The sequence below is a fragment of the Xenopus laevis genome, chromosome 3L (genome assembly GCF_017654675.1).
Source record: "Xenopus laevis strain J_2021 chromosome 3L, Xenopus_laevis_v10.1, whole genome shotgun sequence".
NCBI classification, from domain to species: Eukaryota; Metazoa; Chordata; class Amphibia; order Anura; family Pipidae; genus Xenopus; species Xenopus laevis.
The window spans coordinates 152,311,101-152,330,426 of record NC_054375.1 but is presented as its reverse complement, the minus strand read 5'-3'; the positions used below and the strand labels follow the sequence as shown (position 1 = coordinate 152,330,426).

General features: G+C 42.6%; 1 protein-coding gene across 2 annotated transcripts; it reads right to left on the bottom strand.

The window, feature by feature from the left end:
• Nucleotides 1-473: 473 nt before the first annotated feature.
• On the bottom strand, nucleotides 474-19,010 carry ap1s1.L (adaptor related protein complex 1 subunit sigma 1 L homeolog). Of its 2 annotated transcripts, none has more exons than XM_018250850.2 (5): nucleotides 18,857-19,010; nucleotides 11,275-11,453; nucleotides 6,920-7,028; nucleotides 2,886-3,023; nucleotides 474-1,024 (listed from the first exon to the last, which is right to left on the bottom strand). In XM_018250850.2, exons 2-5 carry the CDS (start codon nucleotides 11,451-11,453, stop codon nucleotides 977-979), a joined length of 474 nt encoding a protein of 157 aa, XP_018106339.1. In that variant the 5' UTR covers nucleotides 18,857-19,010; the 3' UTR covers nucleotides 474-976.
• Between the last annotated feature and the right edge of the window lie 316 nt (nucleotides 19,011-19,326).

Below are 19,326 nucleotides of genomic sequence, written 5' to 3'. Positions count from 1 at the left end.
CCTGAACACCCCCCTGGTCCTGGCAAAAAAATGTGGCTCTTCTTTGGTCCCCTGGCCAAAAAAGTTTGGGGACCCCTACTCCAAAAGGCTTATAGTCAGGCTCTTCAACAGTTTAGTAGAGTAGCCATCTCCACAGCAGTATCATATATAATGAAAAGGACTGGAGAGCCTTCCAGTGTGAATAAATGTTGTTTTTTTGAAGCACTACATGTTTCGGATCACACCAGAGGAACTGGTGAACTTGCACCAGAGGAAGGACCCGTGTGGTCCGGAACATGTAGTGCTTCAATAAAAACTTCATTTATTCACATTGGAAGGCTCCCCTTCTAATTTGCTTAATCACATGCCATCTTGGAACCACATGGACTACACTTCCTAGGCTCCTCAGCCAACTAGGAGTGTGCTCACTTTCAACCACAGGAGCATACACACCATTGTGAGTTGATTTGGAACAAAATCACAGATACAACGGCTGAGATAAATTAGCAGCACCTATGTTTATTCCAGAACGTGCAGAGGGGGGTCCTCGTGTCAGTTATTGAAGGAGGAAAGGATGCCCTTAAAAAAAAAATTACAACTCCCCGCATCTTCTTGAGCTCTGCTGCGGGTCATAGAGCAATGGGCAGAGAGCAAATAAAGGGGCAAACACAAGTGCCCATTACCAAGTGTGCAAACAAGTTCATCTGTGCAGCTGGATATACAGAAATGGAATGATCTGGTGGAATGGAGAGTGTGTGCTTGAGCGGGAGTAGGTGCGGCTGAGCGATTGGTCCCTTTTTCACATTGCTTTCAGACAGCAGAGTGCACAAACACACAAGCGGCGACACACGGTGACACACATACCTATACAAACTCCTAAATGGCAGTGGTCAGTGTGTGAGCGGAAGAAGGGGAGAAGTGTTTAAAGAGTCGCAATGATGGGAAGGGTGGGAATGTCGCAGTAATGGGGAGGGGATGTATGTGGGGTCTCGGTGTTTCAAGCCAGTCCCATCTCCTCTAGAACGCTGCGTGGTGACTCATCCTCCTGCAGAGACGGAGAGAACAAGTGTACAGGGGTCAGATGGAGAGAAATCAAAATAAAGATACGCTTAAAGCAAAGCTTCTTTAGATTTCCTAGTGTACAGCAGCATTTATTTCTCCTTCTCATCGGTTCTGTAGTCATTCAGTACTCACTTATAAAACCTACACTTCAGCACTTTCCTTCTCCATCTCTCAGTCTTCTTTCGCCAGATTAAAACATGAATTTCTCCACCTTAAACTTTCCCCTTTACACAGTCTCCTATTGCTTTAAGGGACACTGTTGCTCCTTTTGTAAATCTCTTTGCCGCAACATCAAACTTACGATGCTCCTCTCGTGATCACACACTAAATGCTCTCTCCGCAAGCCTCTACTCTCTCATTAAACCTCCATTTCCATAAAAAAAATTTTTTGCATTGCATTTATATAATGCACATCATCTACCCATCATTAACCCCCGCCATCCTGAACCCCTCTCCCTCCCACCAGAACTCCAGTGTAGAAATTTCTTGCTCTGAAAGCGAGTGGGTGGGAGTCAGTGAGCTGTGACAGGACAAGAGAGATGTGTGATTCATCCACTGCAGAGAATGGGGGGGGGGGAAGAAAGAGCAAAACAAGGAGAGCGCGGGAGACACAAAGGAGGGAAGAAAAGACACAAAACAAAATAAAAACAAGCGGAGACATAAAAAAAGACGGCACAAGCAAAGGTCTTAGATGTACGTACAAATGGGAGAATAATACTTGTCAGTGATATGAAAGACAAGCAAACGTAACCTGAAAAGGTGAGAGAGAATATAAAGCGCCTTTCCCTCGCGGATCACTCTCCCCCTTTCAATTAAAGGGGAACTATCGCGAATATGAAAAAGCATTCTCATACTGAAATAAAGAAGTTTTCTAAATATAATCCATTAAAAATTCTGTACAGTTTCTGAAATAATTAAGTTTATCTTCACTATTGCTCTCAGCATCTGTTTCTCATCATTCTGTCTTCATGCAGCAGTTGGGTGTCAGATATTCACTGACAGTTAGATCCAATATATCTTATAGGGGGGCTCCTTTTGCCTAGATGTATTAGAGCTCACTCTATTGAAATCACCAGACATCATGTCTCTCTACATGCAGGATTTGTGCAAAAGGCAGTTATTTTGTTAGATGAATGATGCAATATATCTTATAGTGGGGCTCCTTTTGCCTAGAAGGTGTATTAGAGCTCACTCTATTAAACTCACCAGACATCATGTCTCTCTACATGCAGGATTTGGGCAAAAGGCAGTTATTTTGTTAGATGAATGATGCAATATATCTTATAGTGGGGCTCCTTATGCCTAGAAGTTGTATTAGAGGTCACTCTATTAAAATCACCAGACATCATGTCTCTCTACATGCAGGATTTGGGCAAAAGGCAGTTATTTTGTTAGATGAATGATGCAATATATCTTATAGGGGGGCTCCTTTTGCCTAGAAGATGTATTAGAGCTCACTCTATTAAAATCACCAGACATCATGTCTCTCTACGTGCAGGATTTGTGCAAAAGGCAGTTGTTTTGTTAGATTTTGTTTGTACTGGAATCAGCTATTTGAATGCGTTCTAATACATCTGCTAGGAAATGAAGCCCCCCTATAAGATATATTGGATCTAGCCATCAATGACTATCTGACACCCAACTGCTGCATGAAGAGAGAATGAAGAGACACAGATGTTGAAAGAGGGATAGTGAACATAAACGTGATTATTTCAGAAAAGGTACAGAATATTTAATTGACTGTATTTATAAAGTTTCTTATTTCAGTATGCTGAAGCTTATATTAAATTTACATTTTTGCGATAGTTCCCCTTTAAGGGCAAATGTTACTTTCCTGTCCTTACCTCCTGCAGCATGTCTGACTGCTCAATTGCCTTCAAGACGCTTTTCTTGGACGTATCCTGTATTTCCCCTCCCATCAGGAACTCGTCCAGGATGAAATAAGCCTTCTCAAAATTAAATATGATGTCCAGCTCACACACCTGCATGGAGATTGGGGTAGGAAAGAAAGAATTAAGTCTGATACAGAATAAAGTAGCTGACAAGAGAAAGGTAGAAACGAGAAAGAAGGAGAAGCAGGTTGTAATGGAAACAAAAAAAGAAAGGAAGGGATGGATGGGGGGTACAAAGATAAGTTAGATAGGAACAGACACTGGTTGCTTCCAAGTACAGGCATTGGGACCTGTGATCCAGAATGCTTGGGACCTGAGGTTTTCCGGATAACGTATCTTTCTGTAATTTGGATCTTTATACCTTAAGTCCACTAGAAAATCATGTAAACATTAAATAAACCCAATAGGCTGGTTTAGCTTCCAATAAGGATTAATCATATCTTTATATTACCTTTCCGTAATTCGGAACTTTCTGGATAACGGGTCCTATACCTGTACATTGATTTCAATTCATACGCAAGGTCATCGTTACACTGCATATTTAAAGGGGAACTATAGTGAAAATGAAAATTGAATATTAAATTCATCATACTGAATTAAGAAACTTTCATTCAGTTAAAAATTCTGCATTGTTTCTGCAATAATCAAGTTTATAATACACAAAAGCCATGAATATCCTGTAAATTATATCCTTATAAACAGTGAGTTCTGATGTCATCAGTTATAAACGGTGAGTTCTGATGTCATTTCTGTCACATGACTCACTGAAACTTGTGTATTATAATAAATAAAGTACCCCCAGTTGCAAAATATGAGGATATTAGAAGTTACCTCGGAGTTCCATGACCTGTATAAAAACACTCGGCCTTCGGCCTCGTACTTTTATATGGTCATGAAACTCCTCTGTAACTTATAATATCCTTATATTTTACAAAAGGGGCTACTTTATTCACTATATATTCACTATCCCTCTCTCAGCATCTGTTTCTCTTCATTCTCTCTCCATGCAGCAGTTGGGTGTCAGATGAATGATCCAATATATCTTATGGGGGCTTTCTTTCCTACCAGATGTATTAGAGCTCACACAAATAACTGTTTCTAGTACAAACAAAATCTAACAAAATATCCGCCTTTTGCGAAAATTCTGCATGTAGAGAGACATGATGTCTGGTGATTTTAATAGAGTGAGCTCTAATACATCTTCTAGGCAAAAGGAGCCCCCCTATAAGATATATTGGATCATTCATCTGACACTCAACTCCCGAATGAAGACAGAATAAGGAGAAACAGATGCTGAGAGAGAAATAGTGAATATAAACTCGATTATTTCAGAAACGGTACAGAATATTTAATGGATTGTATTTAGAAAGTTTCTTATTTCGGTATGCTGAAGCTATACTTGGATTTTAAATTTCGCGATAATTCCCCTTTAACCAGAATGAAGGCTGTGATATTTGGGGGTTTTGCCTTATCCATACGGCAAAACACATTTTCTGAATTGTGATCTCATACAATTCTTTGTGCCAGAGAGACAAACAAAACAGTGTCTGAGCCTGGAATCCTCAGCTTGCTTGATGTCCTTTGTCGTTTAAATTGACCGTATATTTTTGATGTCGGCGTTCAACATGTGGCCTAACTACAAATTCTAGTACAGGTACGGGATCGGTTATCCTGAAACCAGTTATCCAGAAAACTCAGAATTACAGAAATACCTTTTCCCATAGACCCCATTTTATCTGAATAATTCAAATTTTTAAAAATGATTTCCTTTCTCTCTGTAATAATAAAACAGTAAAACTTTATTCATATTCACATTTGGGTGTACACACATGGCTCTGGCTAACTTCAAATCTAGCTATGGTGTACCAATATGGCACCCTACAAGAGCTGGGTGTAGCTCTATTTTGCACCTGTCTAAGCTGCACATAGGGATTGCTTTATATTGTGAGCCTGGTGATTGGATCATTGGGTTAAGTGATGTGTTGTTTTGATTGGTGCACACTTGTTTAAATACCTGTGTATAGCCTATGACTAAGTGTTTGTAAACTGAAACACATAAGGCTGTGGACACAATAAACGGTTTACTTTGCTTCAACTACCTGATGGAAGATTGCCTTCATTTGAGTGCCAGCTCCATAGTATTTTCACCTGGGCCTCTTCCTTAAAGGACCAATAACATCAAAAAAATTTTTTAAAAATTTGTTAGTACACAACGAAAAAAAAAACACCTACACAAATTATAGTTTCTTTATTAAGAAAAACTCTGCTTCCTGTCTTCTACAGAAAAGGCGTTAGCAAGAAGAAAACCGGCACTCAGAGCTCAATGCAGCCGGGCAAAGCCCTGCGTGTTTATTGCAACGTTACGTTTCGGGGGCGTACCCCTTCGTCAGCAACGTAACGTTGCAATAAACACGCAGGGCTTTGCCCGCATTCATTGAGCTCTGAGTGCCGGTTTTCTTCTTGCTAACGTGCTTTATTAAGGGTTGCCGATCCCTTCTAACTGTGCACCGGGCCAGCTTATACCAGAGAGGCCAGGGAGTGCTGGTGGGTTTTGGAATTTCTACAGAAAAGGCGACCATCCATTGAGCGGTGCTTGATTTCTCCTCCCTGGCTCTCTGCTGCTGGATCCTTTAGCTGCCACATTCTGTGCTTTCTGTAGTGCAGCGGCGCTTCCAGCATGAACTTGAGGCGGATCTGAGGTGCCGGTGTTCCTATGGGGCCATGATCTGTCTCTCACTGCTGTACAGGCTCAGGCCCCACAAGATCCCCCTCCGCCCGGGGAGGTGAGTCCGGGTCAGTTCCCTGTAGGGCGACTGTGTGGCAAGGGGAGAAGGAAGACATGGAAAGGGGGCACCGATGAATTTAGGACCGATGAATTTAGGGGGGACCGGGGGTATTTGGGGGTTCTCTCACACAGTTTGCTGGGACAACCAGTAGCGCGCCCTAGAGCCCTCACAGCTGCGCACAACTGCTGCAACTCTATTTCTCTCAGGGGAGAAAAACTACAAGTCCCACCATGCATCCGTCCCTTCTGCTGGGCAGCTTCTCCCAAAGCGCTACCGGCAGTGGGACGCAGGGTCTTGTAGTCTTGTAACAGCTGGATGCCGAGTCCTGCAGCTCAGCAGTGCCTGAGCCTGTACAGCAGTGAGAGAGAGATCATGGCCCCATAGGAACACCGGCACCTCAGATCCGCTTCAAGTTCATGCTGGAAGAGCCACTGCACTACAGAAAGCACAGAATGTGGCAGCTAAAGTTATCCAGCAGCAGAGAGCCAGGGAGGAGAAATCAAGCACCGCTCAATGGATGGTCGCCCTTTCGCCTTTTCTGTAGAAAACACGAAGCAGAGTTTCTGTAAGTTATTTCTTAATAAAGACTTTTTTTAAAAAACATTTTTTTGATGTTACTGGTCCTTTAATGTGGCGAGTAACAACTTTACTATTTGGAGACCCCCATTCAAGTTAAAAAAATAATAATAAAACATTAACGTGTACTTGATCCCAACTAAGATATAATTAATCCTTATTGGAAGCGAAGACAGCCTATTGGGTTTATTTCATGTTTACATGATTTTCTAGTAGACTTAAGGTATGAAGATCCAAATTAGAGAAAGATCTGTTATCCAGAAAACCCAAGGTCCCGAGCATTCTGGATAACAGGTCCCATACCAGTTATTCACTCTACCACAACATTTTTAATATGATGCCTTAAAGGGTGGTTCACCTTCAAACCTTGGAAATCATAGACAGACGAGATGAAAAACACAAGGGCAGAAAGTAGTGCACATGGCAATAAGACTTGTCAAGGTGAGGATTACATGCACAGACTGTGATCTCTGTTAAACCTAATTAGCAAAGATTACATTAATGCCTGGGAAGGGGATTAGTCACAGTGGAAGCACGAAGGGTTTGCCCCCCACGGAGTACATACACTTTCCTTTAGCTGCTCCATCTGACTACCCCCCATGTCTAGGTCAGAACAGCACTCACGCTGCCAAAATATTTGTCCAGAAGCTCCACGTATCTGTGTATGAGTTCCAGGGTCAGCAGCTCATTATCCTGATCTTCAACAGCACAACAGAAATACAGGCTGGCGTATCTGTAGGAAAGAGACGGTTAGAGATGAGGAAATTGAAGCATAAAGCTCAGCGTGAGATGCATGTATGTGCATTTATATATGAATATAGTGCTACATGTATACACAGCACTGTACACTCAAACAATGCATTCAAAGAGACAATAATGGAACATATATAATTATATACAATTACATTCAAGGCCAAGAGCTACCTGTTAAAGGAGAAGGAAAGGCTAAAATTAAGTAAGCTTTATCAGAAAGCTCTATATAAATACTCCAGTAACCCCTCAAAGTAATGCTGCTCTGAGTCAAAACAAACACCACATTTCTTTCCTTCTATTGTGTACTCATGGGCTTCTGTATCAGACTTACTGTTTTCAACTTAAACCTCCAGGGCTTGGGCTTGAGCATGCTCAGTTTGCTCCTCTCCCCCTCCCTCCTCCCCTTCCTGCTTTAATCTGAGCCCAGAGCTATGAGTGAGCAGGGAGAGACTCAGGCAGGAAGTGATGTCACACCAAGCTAATATGGCAGTAGTATCCTAAACAGAGAGCTGTTTACTCAGGTATGGTAAAGTATTCTACAGAATTAGGGATGCACCGAATCCAGGATTCGGTTCGGGATCCAGCCAGGATTCGGACGAATCCCTCTGCCCGGCCAAACCGAATCCGAATTTGCATATGCAAATTAGGGACAGGGAGGGAAATCCTGTGACCTTTTGTCAGAAAACAAGGAAGTAAAAAATGTTTTCCCCTTCCCATCCCTAATTTGCATATGCAAATAGGGTTCGGATTCGGTTCGCTATTCGGCCGAATCCAAAATAGTGGATTCGGGGGTTCGGTGCATCCCTATACAGAATTAGGGATGCACCGAATCCAGGATTCGGTTCGGGATTCGGCCTTTTTCAGCAGGATTCGGATTTGGCCGAATCCTTCTGCCCAGCCGAACCGAATCCAAACCCTAATTTACATATGCAAATTAGGGGTGGGGAGGGAAATCACGTGACTTTTTGTCACAAAACAAGGAAGTAAAAAATGTTTTCCCCTTCCCACCCCGAATTTACATATGCAAATTAGGGTTCGGATTCGGTTCGGTATTCGGCCGAATCCTTCACCAAGGATTCGGGGGTTCGGCCGAATCCAAAAGAGTGGATTCGGTGCATCCCTATCCAGAATAAATAAAGTCTTATAGCTTGCACTATTGCAGCTTATCTATTGGCAATAAACTGCTTTGGTAGCTTTCGTTCTCCTTTAAGAGATACAAAGGGAAAGCCCTCCCTGCCCTGTGGAGCTTACAATCTCAGTAAGTGATCAAAGAAAAGCATAGCATTAAAAATTGTGTATTTAATATGGGGGGGAGGGTTACATTTATTGAAGTGAGGATACATTTAGAGGCACATTTATCAAAGATCAAATTTCGAAATCACTTGAGTTTTTAAAAACTCTCCTAAACTCCCATAAATTCGACCAATCTAAATTTATTTAAAAAACGGGTGAATGCAATCGACGCGAAAACTCTATTCAATTCAAATGTCAGGAAAGCTGCAAACAACTCCAAATTGATCCCCGGACCTCTCCCATTGACTACAGCATCAATATGGCAGGTTTTAGGTGGCCGATAATCCAATTTGAGTTCTTAAAGGGCCAGAGTACGATTAATCTTGAAAATCGAATTTGAATTTTTTAAAAAAACTTGAATCGAATTTGAATAACTCCCTAGTTGAATTTGACAGTTTTGACCATAAAGAAATTTGAAATTCGACCCTTGATAAATCTGCCCCTTATTGTATTGTCACCATACAACAGAATTATTGCTGGATTTCCTTGCTGTGTGCAACACGAGAGAGAGAAATGAAATGGACCTAGATATGAAAGTTTATATTTCGCATAACAAAGCAAACATATATGCTTTTATATATTTTGTAAAGAATGTTCCTCTGAGCAGTAAGCAAAAGAACCACATTTCTGAGAGAATCCCTGAGTGGGGAGCTGCCTCTGAAGGGACCCTGGAATTCTCTATGTTGTGTGAGCTGTGAGTAACATATAATGACGGATACTAAAGAAAAGTCCAGATCTGGTAGAGCAGGGATCTCCAACCTTTGAACCCGTGAGCAACATTCAGAAGTAAAAGGAGTTGGGGAGCAACACAAGCATGAATGTTCTTGGGCTGCCAAATAAGTGCTGTGATTGGCCATTTAGTAGCCCCTATGTGGATTGTTAACCTACATTGAGACTCTGTTTGGCAGTACACCTGGTTTTTATACAACCAGAACTTGCCTCCAAGCCTGGAATTTAAAAATAATCACCTGCTTTGAGGCCACTGGGAGCAACATCCAAGGGATTGGAGAGCAAGATGTTGCTCACGAGCTACTGGTTGGGGATCACTGTGGTAGAGGTTAAAGGGGGAACCAAGTAGTTAGCCTCCTCCCAGTGATTTAAGCAACACACCTGCCAGGCCAGCAGTTTTCTTAATCCACCTCTGAGTACTTTATGCAGAGTGCTATTCCGCACATTTGCAGCTCAGAAACCTGAGAAAAGCCTCTATGTTATATGTGCACTCGTCTAGGGAGGCCATAAAACATGGCAGCACTCAACATAAAGTATCCTAGAATTAATGGAGGTTGCATAACAACTTAGCAAAAGGTTTCCTTGTCCTTAAAGGAGAAGGAAAGTCTGTTTGCACTTGTTAGGCACCCCCAAGTGATTGTATCGGCTTACCTGAAACTCCAGACGGGTGCTCCTATTGGCAGGAAACTGCACTGGCCCAGGGTTTTTCCAGTGAGCACCATGGAGAGATCCTCTTCCAGCTTCTTCTTTCTTCAAATTCCCCGCGCCAAACGCATGCGCAGTAGAATGAAACAGCTGACTTTTTAGTTAAAGTTTGGCTTTGCGCAAAAAGAAAGAGGAAGCAGGAAAAGAATTGCTCCGTTGTGCTCACTGATATAAACCCGGGCCGGTGCAGTTTTCTGCAGATAGGAGCAGGCCCAGAGTGGCAATCTGTGGGTTCGGGCAAATGCCTGATGGGCCACTTTCTCTAAAATGTAAATGGACCCCTCACCTAAAAATGCTAATTAGCTCTGTCTTTAATATGTAAATGAATCACTCACTTTAGAAATGTAAATGAGTCCGTAACAGCCAGCCACAGCTAAGCTTATTCCTGAATTTGTTAGTGCACATGCCAGTACTAGCATATGGCCGGGACCAGGAATTCTGACCAACTTCAGTTAGTAATATTAGAGTTACTTGCTATATACCCAATCCCATATGCGTATGATAGGTACTGTATGTTGGCAACAGGAGGATCCGTGCTCAGAATATGGAAAACGGTCATATGTGGCATTAATTGCATGAGGCGGCCTAGTCTCTTTAAGTTTGCCAAACTTTGGCCCTGGAACTCACATGGTAATTAAAGTCTTCTTATCTGTCAGGTTGCATGGTCTAGCTGGGGGCTCACAAAGGAAAATTTAGAATATACTGTAAGTATAGGGCCACTAATCCATCTGATAGAATAGTTGTGATAGAAACTAGGGCGAGATATTTGTTGCAAGGGCCAGTTCCAGCACATGGGGTGTATAATATTGCTGGGGATTATATGGTAATGGACTCTTAAAATATCTAATAATAAAGACTAGTTCTAGTTAACCTTGGGGTTGGAAATAGAGATCATACTTTGCATGCGTGTGAATACATGGACTGCTTTGATACTTTTGCCAGGGCTGCTTTTTCTTCCCAATCTGGCCTAGGATAGGAGCACCGGCCCGGGGTTTCAGGTAAGTCAATACAATCACTTGGAGATTTGGCACCCTCAAGTGCAAACCTCTACTTTAAAGGAGAACAAAACCCTAGCAAATTTTCAACCCCCTCCAGGCTACCTCCGGCACCATCTATTCTGTTGAAAATATGCCTTGTATGCCAACCTGCCATAAACCTACAGAGTTGAGCAGCCGAGTCTCCATTTTCCCTTGCCTTCTGATCCTCTTCTGTCATTTCTTAGATATGGATCTTGCAGGAGCTTGTACAGTCAAAGCGGATTCAGGACATACATTAAACTGTGCAGGGTAGTGCAAGATCCATGTTGGTAGTCAGAAGCGGATCAGAAGACAGGGGAAGATGGCACCTTTGAAGTCCACTGCTCAGCTCTGCAGATTTATTACAGGTCAACATACAGGAGAACATTTCAACAGAACAGATGTTGTGAGAGGGGGCAGTGGAGGAGGGAGATCTAGGGTTTAGTTCTCCAATAAGGCACCTCTTCTATGAGGAACCCTCACCTTTTGTAGACAACTTTGAAGTCTTTCCATTCCAGGAAGCTGCACATTTTGGGTTTCCTGCTCAGCACTGTCTGCATGAGATCTCGAACCAGTTTCTTCTTGTCTCTCTCCGGGATGGCCACGTACCATTTCTGCAACCGGAGCTTCCCTTGCCGGCTGAAGAGCAGCATAAACCTCATCTAAAAAGTAGAGTAGGAAAAAAGAAAAAAACCTTAATAATCAATAGTGATGAGCAAATTTATTCAACCGCCATGGATTTGCCAGGTGCAAATTTTTTCGCAAAACTGTGGCAAAGGTTTGCTTCATGGAAAAATTTGCCGCAAAAAAAAAGCCCATTGCCTTTAATGCATTAGGACAGAAAAAGATTCCATAAGAAAAAACACCCATTGACTTTAAATGGGTGTGTGAGAAAACATGTTTTTTGTTTTAAAACACATCAGTTAATAGTGCTGCTCCAGCAGAATTCTGCACTGAAATCCATTTCTCAAAAGAGCAAACAGATTTTTTTATATTCAATTTTGAAATCTGACATGGGGCTAGACATATTGTCAGTTACCCAGCTGCCCCCAGTCATGTGACTTGTGCTCTGATAAACTTCAGTCACTCTTTACTGCTGTACTGCAAGTTGGAGTGATATCACCCCCCTTCCCCCTCCAGCAGCCAAACAAAAGAACAATGGGAAGGTAACCAGATAGCAGCTCCCTAACACAAGATAACAGCTGCCTGGTAGATCTAAGAACAACACTCAATAGTAAAAACCCATGTCACACTGAGACACATTCAGTTACATTGAGAAGGAAAAACAGCAGCCTGCCAGAAAGCATTTCTCTCCTAAAGTGCAGGCACAAGTCACATGACTGGGGGCAGCTGGGAAACTGACAATATGTCTAGCCCCATGTCAGATTTCAAAGTTGAATATTAAAAATCATTTTGCTCTTTTGAGAAATGGATTTCAGTGCAGAATTCTGCTGGAGTAGCACTATTAACTGATGTGTTTTGGAAAAAACATGTTTTCCCATGACAGTATCCCTTTAATGCATTTGGAGAAAAAAAGTCGCCATAAGAATAAACACCCATTGACTAATGCATTTGGAGTGAGAAAAATGATCACATAAGAATGTTGCGCATAAAAACGCACATTGACCTCAATGCGTTTGGCGAATTTTTTCATAGTTTTGAGAATTTTTCGGCAAAGTGAAATGGGACAGATTCGCTCATCACAAATAATCAACTCTATTACAGTGACCCCCCTCTACTGGCGAAACAGGGCAGTGCATCTTTGTAAACACTTAGCAGCAATTTGACTTTGTAATGATTTGCCATGAATGAGTACTTGGCAATTGAGATAGCACTAATATGCATATATAATTATTACATTCCGAAAACAGAGATGAATCATCCAGCGTCAGATGTTTTGCTGTAAGGCACATTAATCCTAAAATAGCCTCGGTCTACCAATCTGGGATAGGACAAGCACCACCGATTCTACTTGACGACTGCAAATTTCTTTGACAGCTGCAATTTGTTTTTTTTTTTTATGTGCCCTACTAGCAAACAAACAAGGGATAAAAGCCGGGTGTCTTAATTCCGGAGCTGTAACGGAATACTTATTATAAGAGAAAAATGAAAAGGGGTGTCAGAGGCAAATGGAGATTGCAGTTGGTCTATTCATTGACTTGTCAATGCACAAGCTGCACAGCTTATAAAAGGCTTTAGAAAGGACTTGTCGTCAGGCAGTGGATTTGGAGGAAATCTCATGTTTAGGCAGATGACTCCACAGAATGTGATTTGAAGAACTAGTTCTTCTTGGAGACGTCAGGCATTCAGCTGTTGTGGACACAGAGTAAAGATGAAGACGGATATGGGTGCCCAGCAGCTGTTGTTGGAGAGTCCAGATCCCACAATGCAATGCAACACCATTGTTTTTTATTGGCCGATGGATGGCATAAAAGGAAGTGGCCACCAAAGGAGACAACAGAGGATGGCCCATAAGGATAACCAAACCTTAAAGTTTGAGACGGTCAGGAGCTAAACGGTTATACTTTCCAAAATTTAAGTTTGAAATTTAATGTCCCTGTCTCTGGTGTTTGAGTCTGGCAGCTCAGTAATTCACGTGCAGATTCTGAGCCGAGATACCTTGAGCCGAGATACCTTGAGCCGAGATACCTTGAGCCGAGATACCTTGAGCCGAGATACCTTGAGCCGAGATACCTTGAGCCGACAGATATGGGTGCCCTGCAGCTGTTGTTGGAGAGCCCAGATCCCACAATGCAACAGCATAGTTTTTTATTGGCTGATGCTTCTTAAAAGGAAGTGGCCACCAAAGGAGACAACAGAGGATGGCCCACAAGGATAACCAACCCTTTAAGTTCGAGACGGTCAGGAGCTAAACGGTTACATTTCAAACTTAAATTTTGGAAAGTATAATGTCCCTGTCTCTGGTGTTTGAGTCTGGCAGCTCAGTAATTCACGTGCAGATGCATTGAGCCGAGATGCATTGAGCCGAGATGCATTGAGCCGAGATGCATTGAGCCGAGATGCATTGAGCCGAGATGCATTGAGCCGAGATGCATTGAGCCGAGATGCATTGAGCCGAGATGCATTGAGCCGAGATGCATTCCGCCGACAGATATGGGTGCCCTGCAGCTGTTGTTGGAGAGCCCAGATCCCACAATGCAACAGCATAGTTTTTTATTGGCTGATGCTTCTTTAAAGGAAGTGGCCACCAAAGGAGACAACAGAGGATTGCCCATAAAGATATCTCAGTCTACCAACTAAACAATCAATCTGTGCAATCTGCCCACTCACATCCCATACTACATGGCTGGGAACTTTATTTAAAGGGGTTCACCTTTAAATTAACTTCTAGTACGATGTAGAGAGTGAAATTCTGAGACAATTTTCAATTGGTTTTTTGGGTTATTTAGCTTTTTATTCAGCGGCTTTCCAGTTTGTAGTTTCAGCCATCTGGTTGCTAGGGTCCAAGCTACCCTAGCAGCCATGCATTGATTTGAATAAGAGACTTGAATATGAATAGGACAGGCCTGAATTGAAAGAGGAGTAATAATAATAAGTAGAAATGACATTACATTCATAGCCTTACAGAGCATTTGTATTTTTAGGTGGGGTCAGTGACCCCCATTTGAAAGCTGGAAAGAGTCAAAAGAAATAATTAAAAATACTATTTCAAAAAAATGAAGGCCAAATGAAAAGATTTTTAGAATTGGCAACATTTTTAACATACTAAAAGTTAAAGGGATACTGTCATGGGAAAAAAAAAAATTCAAAACACATCAGTTAATAGTGCTGCTCCAGCAGAATTCTGCACTGAAATCCATTTCTCAAAAGAGCAAACAGATTTTTTTATATTCAATTTTGAAATCTGACATGGGGCTAGACATATTGTCAATTTCCCAGCTGCCCCAAGTCATGTGACTTGTGCTCTGATAAACTTCAATTACTCTTTACTGCAAGTTGGACTGATATCACCCCCTCCCTTTTCCCCCCAGCAGCCAAACAACAGAACAATGGGAAGGTAACCAGATAACAGCTCCCTAACACAAGATAACAGCTGCCTGGTAGATCTAAGAACAACACTCAATAGTAAAAACCCATGTCTCACTGAGACACATTCAGTTACATTGAGAAGGAAAAACAGCAGCCTGCCAGAAAGCATTTCTCTCCTAAAGTGCAGACACAAGTCACATGACCAGTGGCAGCTGGGAAATTGACAAAATGTCTAGCCCCATGTCAGATTTCAAAATTGAATATGAAAAAAATCTGTTTGCTCTTTTGAGAAATGGATTTCAGTGCAGAATTCTGCTGGAGTAGCACTATTAACTGATGCGTTTTGAAAAAAAAAAACATGTTTTCCGATGACATAATCCCTTTAACTTAAAGGTGAACCAACCCTTTAAGTTTGAGATGGTCAGGAGCTTAACAATTATAGCCACGCTGTCCCTATAGCAAACATCATTAAAGGGTTTGTTTACCTTCCAAACACTTTTTCAGTTCAGTTGTTTTCAGATTGTTCTCCAGAAATAGTCTTTTTTCAATTACTTTCCATTTTTTACAGTTTTTCCAAAATTTAAGTTTGAAGTTTAATGTCCCTGTCGCTGGTGTTTGAGTCTGGCAGCTCAGTAATTCACGTGCAGATTCTGAGCGGCTACATTGAGCCGCTACATTTTGCAGCAGCACCTCTGGAGTATAAGCAACTATTGTATCAATTCTAACAGCCGCCTGTAATGAAACTCAGGGATCCTGACAAAAAAAAATGAATAAACTAAATTCATCAATCAACAGTTTACAGGGTAAACAACCACCCCCCCCTTCCCAGAGCAGCTTTAAATAGGTGAAAAATTAGATTTCCACTTCAATATTAGAACGGTAACACAGAAAATAAAAAAGTAGTTGGAAAAAGTCTTTATTTCTGGTGAACTCTCTGAAACCAACTGAACTGAAAAAAATGTTGGAAGGTAAACACCCCTTTAAAGGAGAAACAAACCCGTACTAGAAAAAAAACCCTACCTCCTACCCCCTACCCTGCATAGACCAACCTCCCCCTAGTTACAGCCTAACTGCCCCCAGCAAATGCCCCTAATTTTTTACTTAACACTCCGTGCAGATCTGGCCTCGGTAGTTCACGGACGCCATCTTCTTCGGAATCTGAGAATGAACGACTGCGCAGTCGACAAAAGTCACAAAAGTTTCGGAAATGTTCGTAACTTTCAATGCATAGTTGTTCAGGACCGGAAATTTACTCCAAATGTGAATGAGTGGAAACTCTACTCAGATTCAGAAGAAGCCAGAAAAAAGAACATGTCGTCTGTGAATTACCGATGCCAGATCTGCACGGAGGGTCAGGGGTAAGTAAAAAAATTAGGGGCATCTGCCCGGGGGCAGTTAGGCTGTAAGGGAGGAGGGAGGTTGGTCTACGCAGGGTAGGGGTTTTTGCTAGTACGGGTTTGTTTCTCCTTGAGAACCTATAGACATCCAGGGTACAAAGATATGGGTTGTAATTATTGGGCCAACACACACACACCAGAAACCATTGTATCAGCACAATTACAGCAGCTCAGAGACACCACGTTACCCTCTACTGAGCATTTTCCTGTAGCCTAGAGCTGGCTCTCATATAGTCCGGGCAACCCCCTCATTGACCCGGTGGGGCTAGAAATGCAGCCCCAAGTTGCTGGCCACATCAGTTCCAAACTCAAGCGCAAGTGCCAATTTTCCCCCGTATGGCGACAGCCTGCCATCACATTAGCAACCAAGGTTTAGGCCCTAATAGTGAGGTCAGTGTATTTGTTAGAAGAGAAAACAAAAGCCCAGGGCTACAGCTGACCTTTGATCCTGTGCAGGGGGCTGACAGTTAGGCCAATGTAAATGTCAGCAGGAATGTTTGGGAAATGAATAAGACAAACTACCAGGAGCTGCAGGTCAATTTCAGGTTATAGCAAACAAACCTACACAAGTGCTGTGATGGGTTACACAGACTGGGGGACCCGCAGGATTCATACAGTCATTTGTTTTCTAAAGCTAAAATATTTGGCCTTTAAACATATGAGGAAGCTTCCCCTCTCTAAACCTACATGGTCATGTTACTCATTTTCATCTATTTACAGGCGTGGATTGTTTGTTTATACCCAAACAGCTTTGTGTGAACTGTATACAGCAGCATAGATGCACACTGAGTATCACCCACTGTGTTTCTTTTTTAACATTACATGACTGCAGGCTGAGTTATACAGGGAACTCTGAGTATCACTCCTGTATTATAAGGGATAATGTACCCCCTACTGTAAATGATAAGGTTATTAGAAGTCACTGAGGGGTTGTTCTGTGACCATATAAAGGCACAAGGCTGCAGGCTGAGTTATACAGGGAACTCTGAGTATCACTCATGTAATATAAGAGATAATGTACCCCCTACTGTAAATGATAAGGATATTAGAAGTCACTGAGGGGTTGTTCTGTGACCATATAAAGGCACAAGGCTGCAGGCTGAGTTATACAGGGAACTCTGAGTATCACTCATGTATTATAAGGGATAATGTACCCCCTACTGTAAATGATAAGGATATTAGCAGTCACTGAGGGGTTGTTCTGTGACCATATAAAGGCACAAGGCTGCAGGCTGAGTTATACAGGGAACTCTGAGTATCACTCATGTATTATAAGGGATAATGTACCCCCTACTGTAAATGATAAGGATATTAGAAGTCACTGAGGGGTTGTTCTGTGACCATATAAAGGCACAAGGCTGCAGGCTGAGTTATACAGGGGACTCTGAGTATCACTCATGTATTATAAGGGATAATGTACCCCCTACTGTAAATGATAAGGATATTAGAAGTCACTGAGGGGTTGTTCTGTGACCATATAAAGACACAAGGCTGCAGGCTGAGTTATACAGGGAACTCTGAGTATCACTTTTGTATTATAAGGGATAATGTACCCCCTACTGTAAATGATAAGGATATTAGAAGTCACTGAGGGGTTGTTCTGTGACCATATAAAGACACAAGGCTGCAGGCTGAGTTATACAGGGAACTCTGAGTATCACTCATGTATTATAAGGGATAATGTACCCCCTACTGTAAAAGAGAAGGATATTAGAAGTCACTGAGGGGTTGTTCTGTGACCATATAAAGGCACAAGGCTGCAGGCTGAGTTATACAGGGAACTCTGAGTATCACTCATGTATTATAAGAGATAATGTACCCCCTACTGTAAATGATAAGGATATTAGAAGTCACTGAGGGGTTGTTCTGTGACCATATAAAGACACAAGGCTGCAGGCTGAGTTATACAGGGAACTCTGAGTATCACTCATGTATTATAAGGGATAATGTACCCCCTACTGTAAAAGAGAAGGATATTAGAAGTCACTGAGGGGTTGTTCTGTGACCATATAAAGGCACAAGGCTGCAGGCTGAGTTATACAGGGAACTCTGAGTATCACTCATGTATTATAAGAGATAATGTACCCCCTACTGTAAATGATAAGGATATTAGAAGTCACTGAGGGGTTGTTCTGTGACCATATAAAGACACAAGGCTGCAGGCTGAGTTATACAGGGAGCTGTGAGTAGAGGGAAGACTATGAGAGAAGACAGTACAGGCCTCAGTATGGGAGTGTCACTAGACGAGGATACAGTCACAGAGAGAAGGGGCCCGTGTAAGTTCCCATAGGAATAGACACTGCACCACATTCCCGCTTTCCCGGACACATTTCCGGACTACTTACACTTCCGGCTAAGATGTCACCAGCAACAAGCTCCCGGTCTCCGGTCTTATAGAAAATCCTGACGCCACACAACTCTCATCACGCAAGACTGTGACGTCACGACTGCACCTCAGCGCCGTGACGCCATCACGTAGCCGGAGTGACCAGCGTATCGCAACGCTACATCACTCAGAAGCAGCGCTGGTGCCCAAGTTGTTACACACATGGGTCCTACTCCCTAATGTCTTTGAATAGCGACCTCTGGTGTCGGACAATGGAGGTGCCAATGCTATTATTATATGTTATAATACTGTAACTCACTGCCTGGCCGCCCCTATACTTCCCATTTCTCACCTTTTGCTGCCTGTTCTGCGTGCGGTGGCTCCTGTTGCTGCTGCGGCCTGTTCTCAGGCCACGGTCCTTGATCTCTCGTGGCTAAGTGTCTTGGAGCCTCCTCCTCCTGCCCCGGCCTCACCCATTAGGGCGGAGGGTATTCACCTGCCGCGCATGCGTACTAAAGACGTTTGAAGCTATGGCAGGTCTCTGAGACGCTAGGAGACTTAATGCGCATGTGCCGTGATCTGGCGCAGCCCGATGCTTTCTCTGTGTCCATGGTAACTGACGTCAGGTGACGTTTGGGCGGGCTTTTGCCTCACCTGTGCTACGTGTATATTTCTGAGCTTACTGCAGAGAAATGAGTTCTGTCTGCTCAGTTCAAAGTGGCTCTCGTGTAGTAGCGTGTTCTCTCAGGCAGGGATAACAGCTGCCTGGTGGATCTATGAACAGCACTCAATAGTAAAATCCAGGTCCCACTGAGACACATT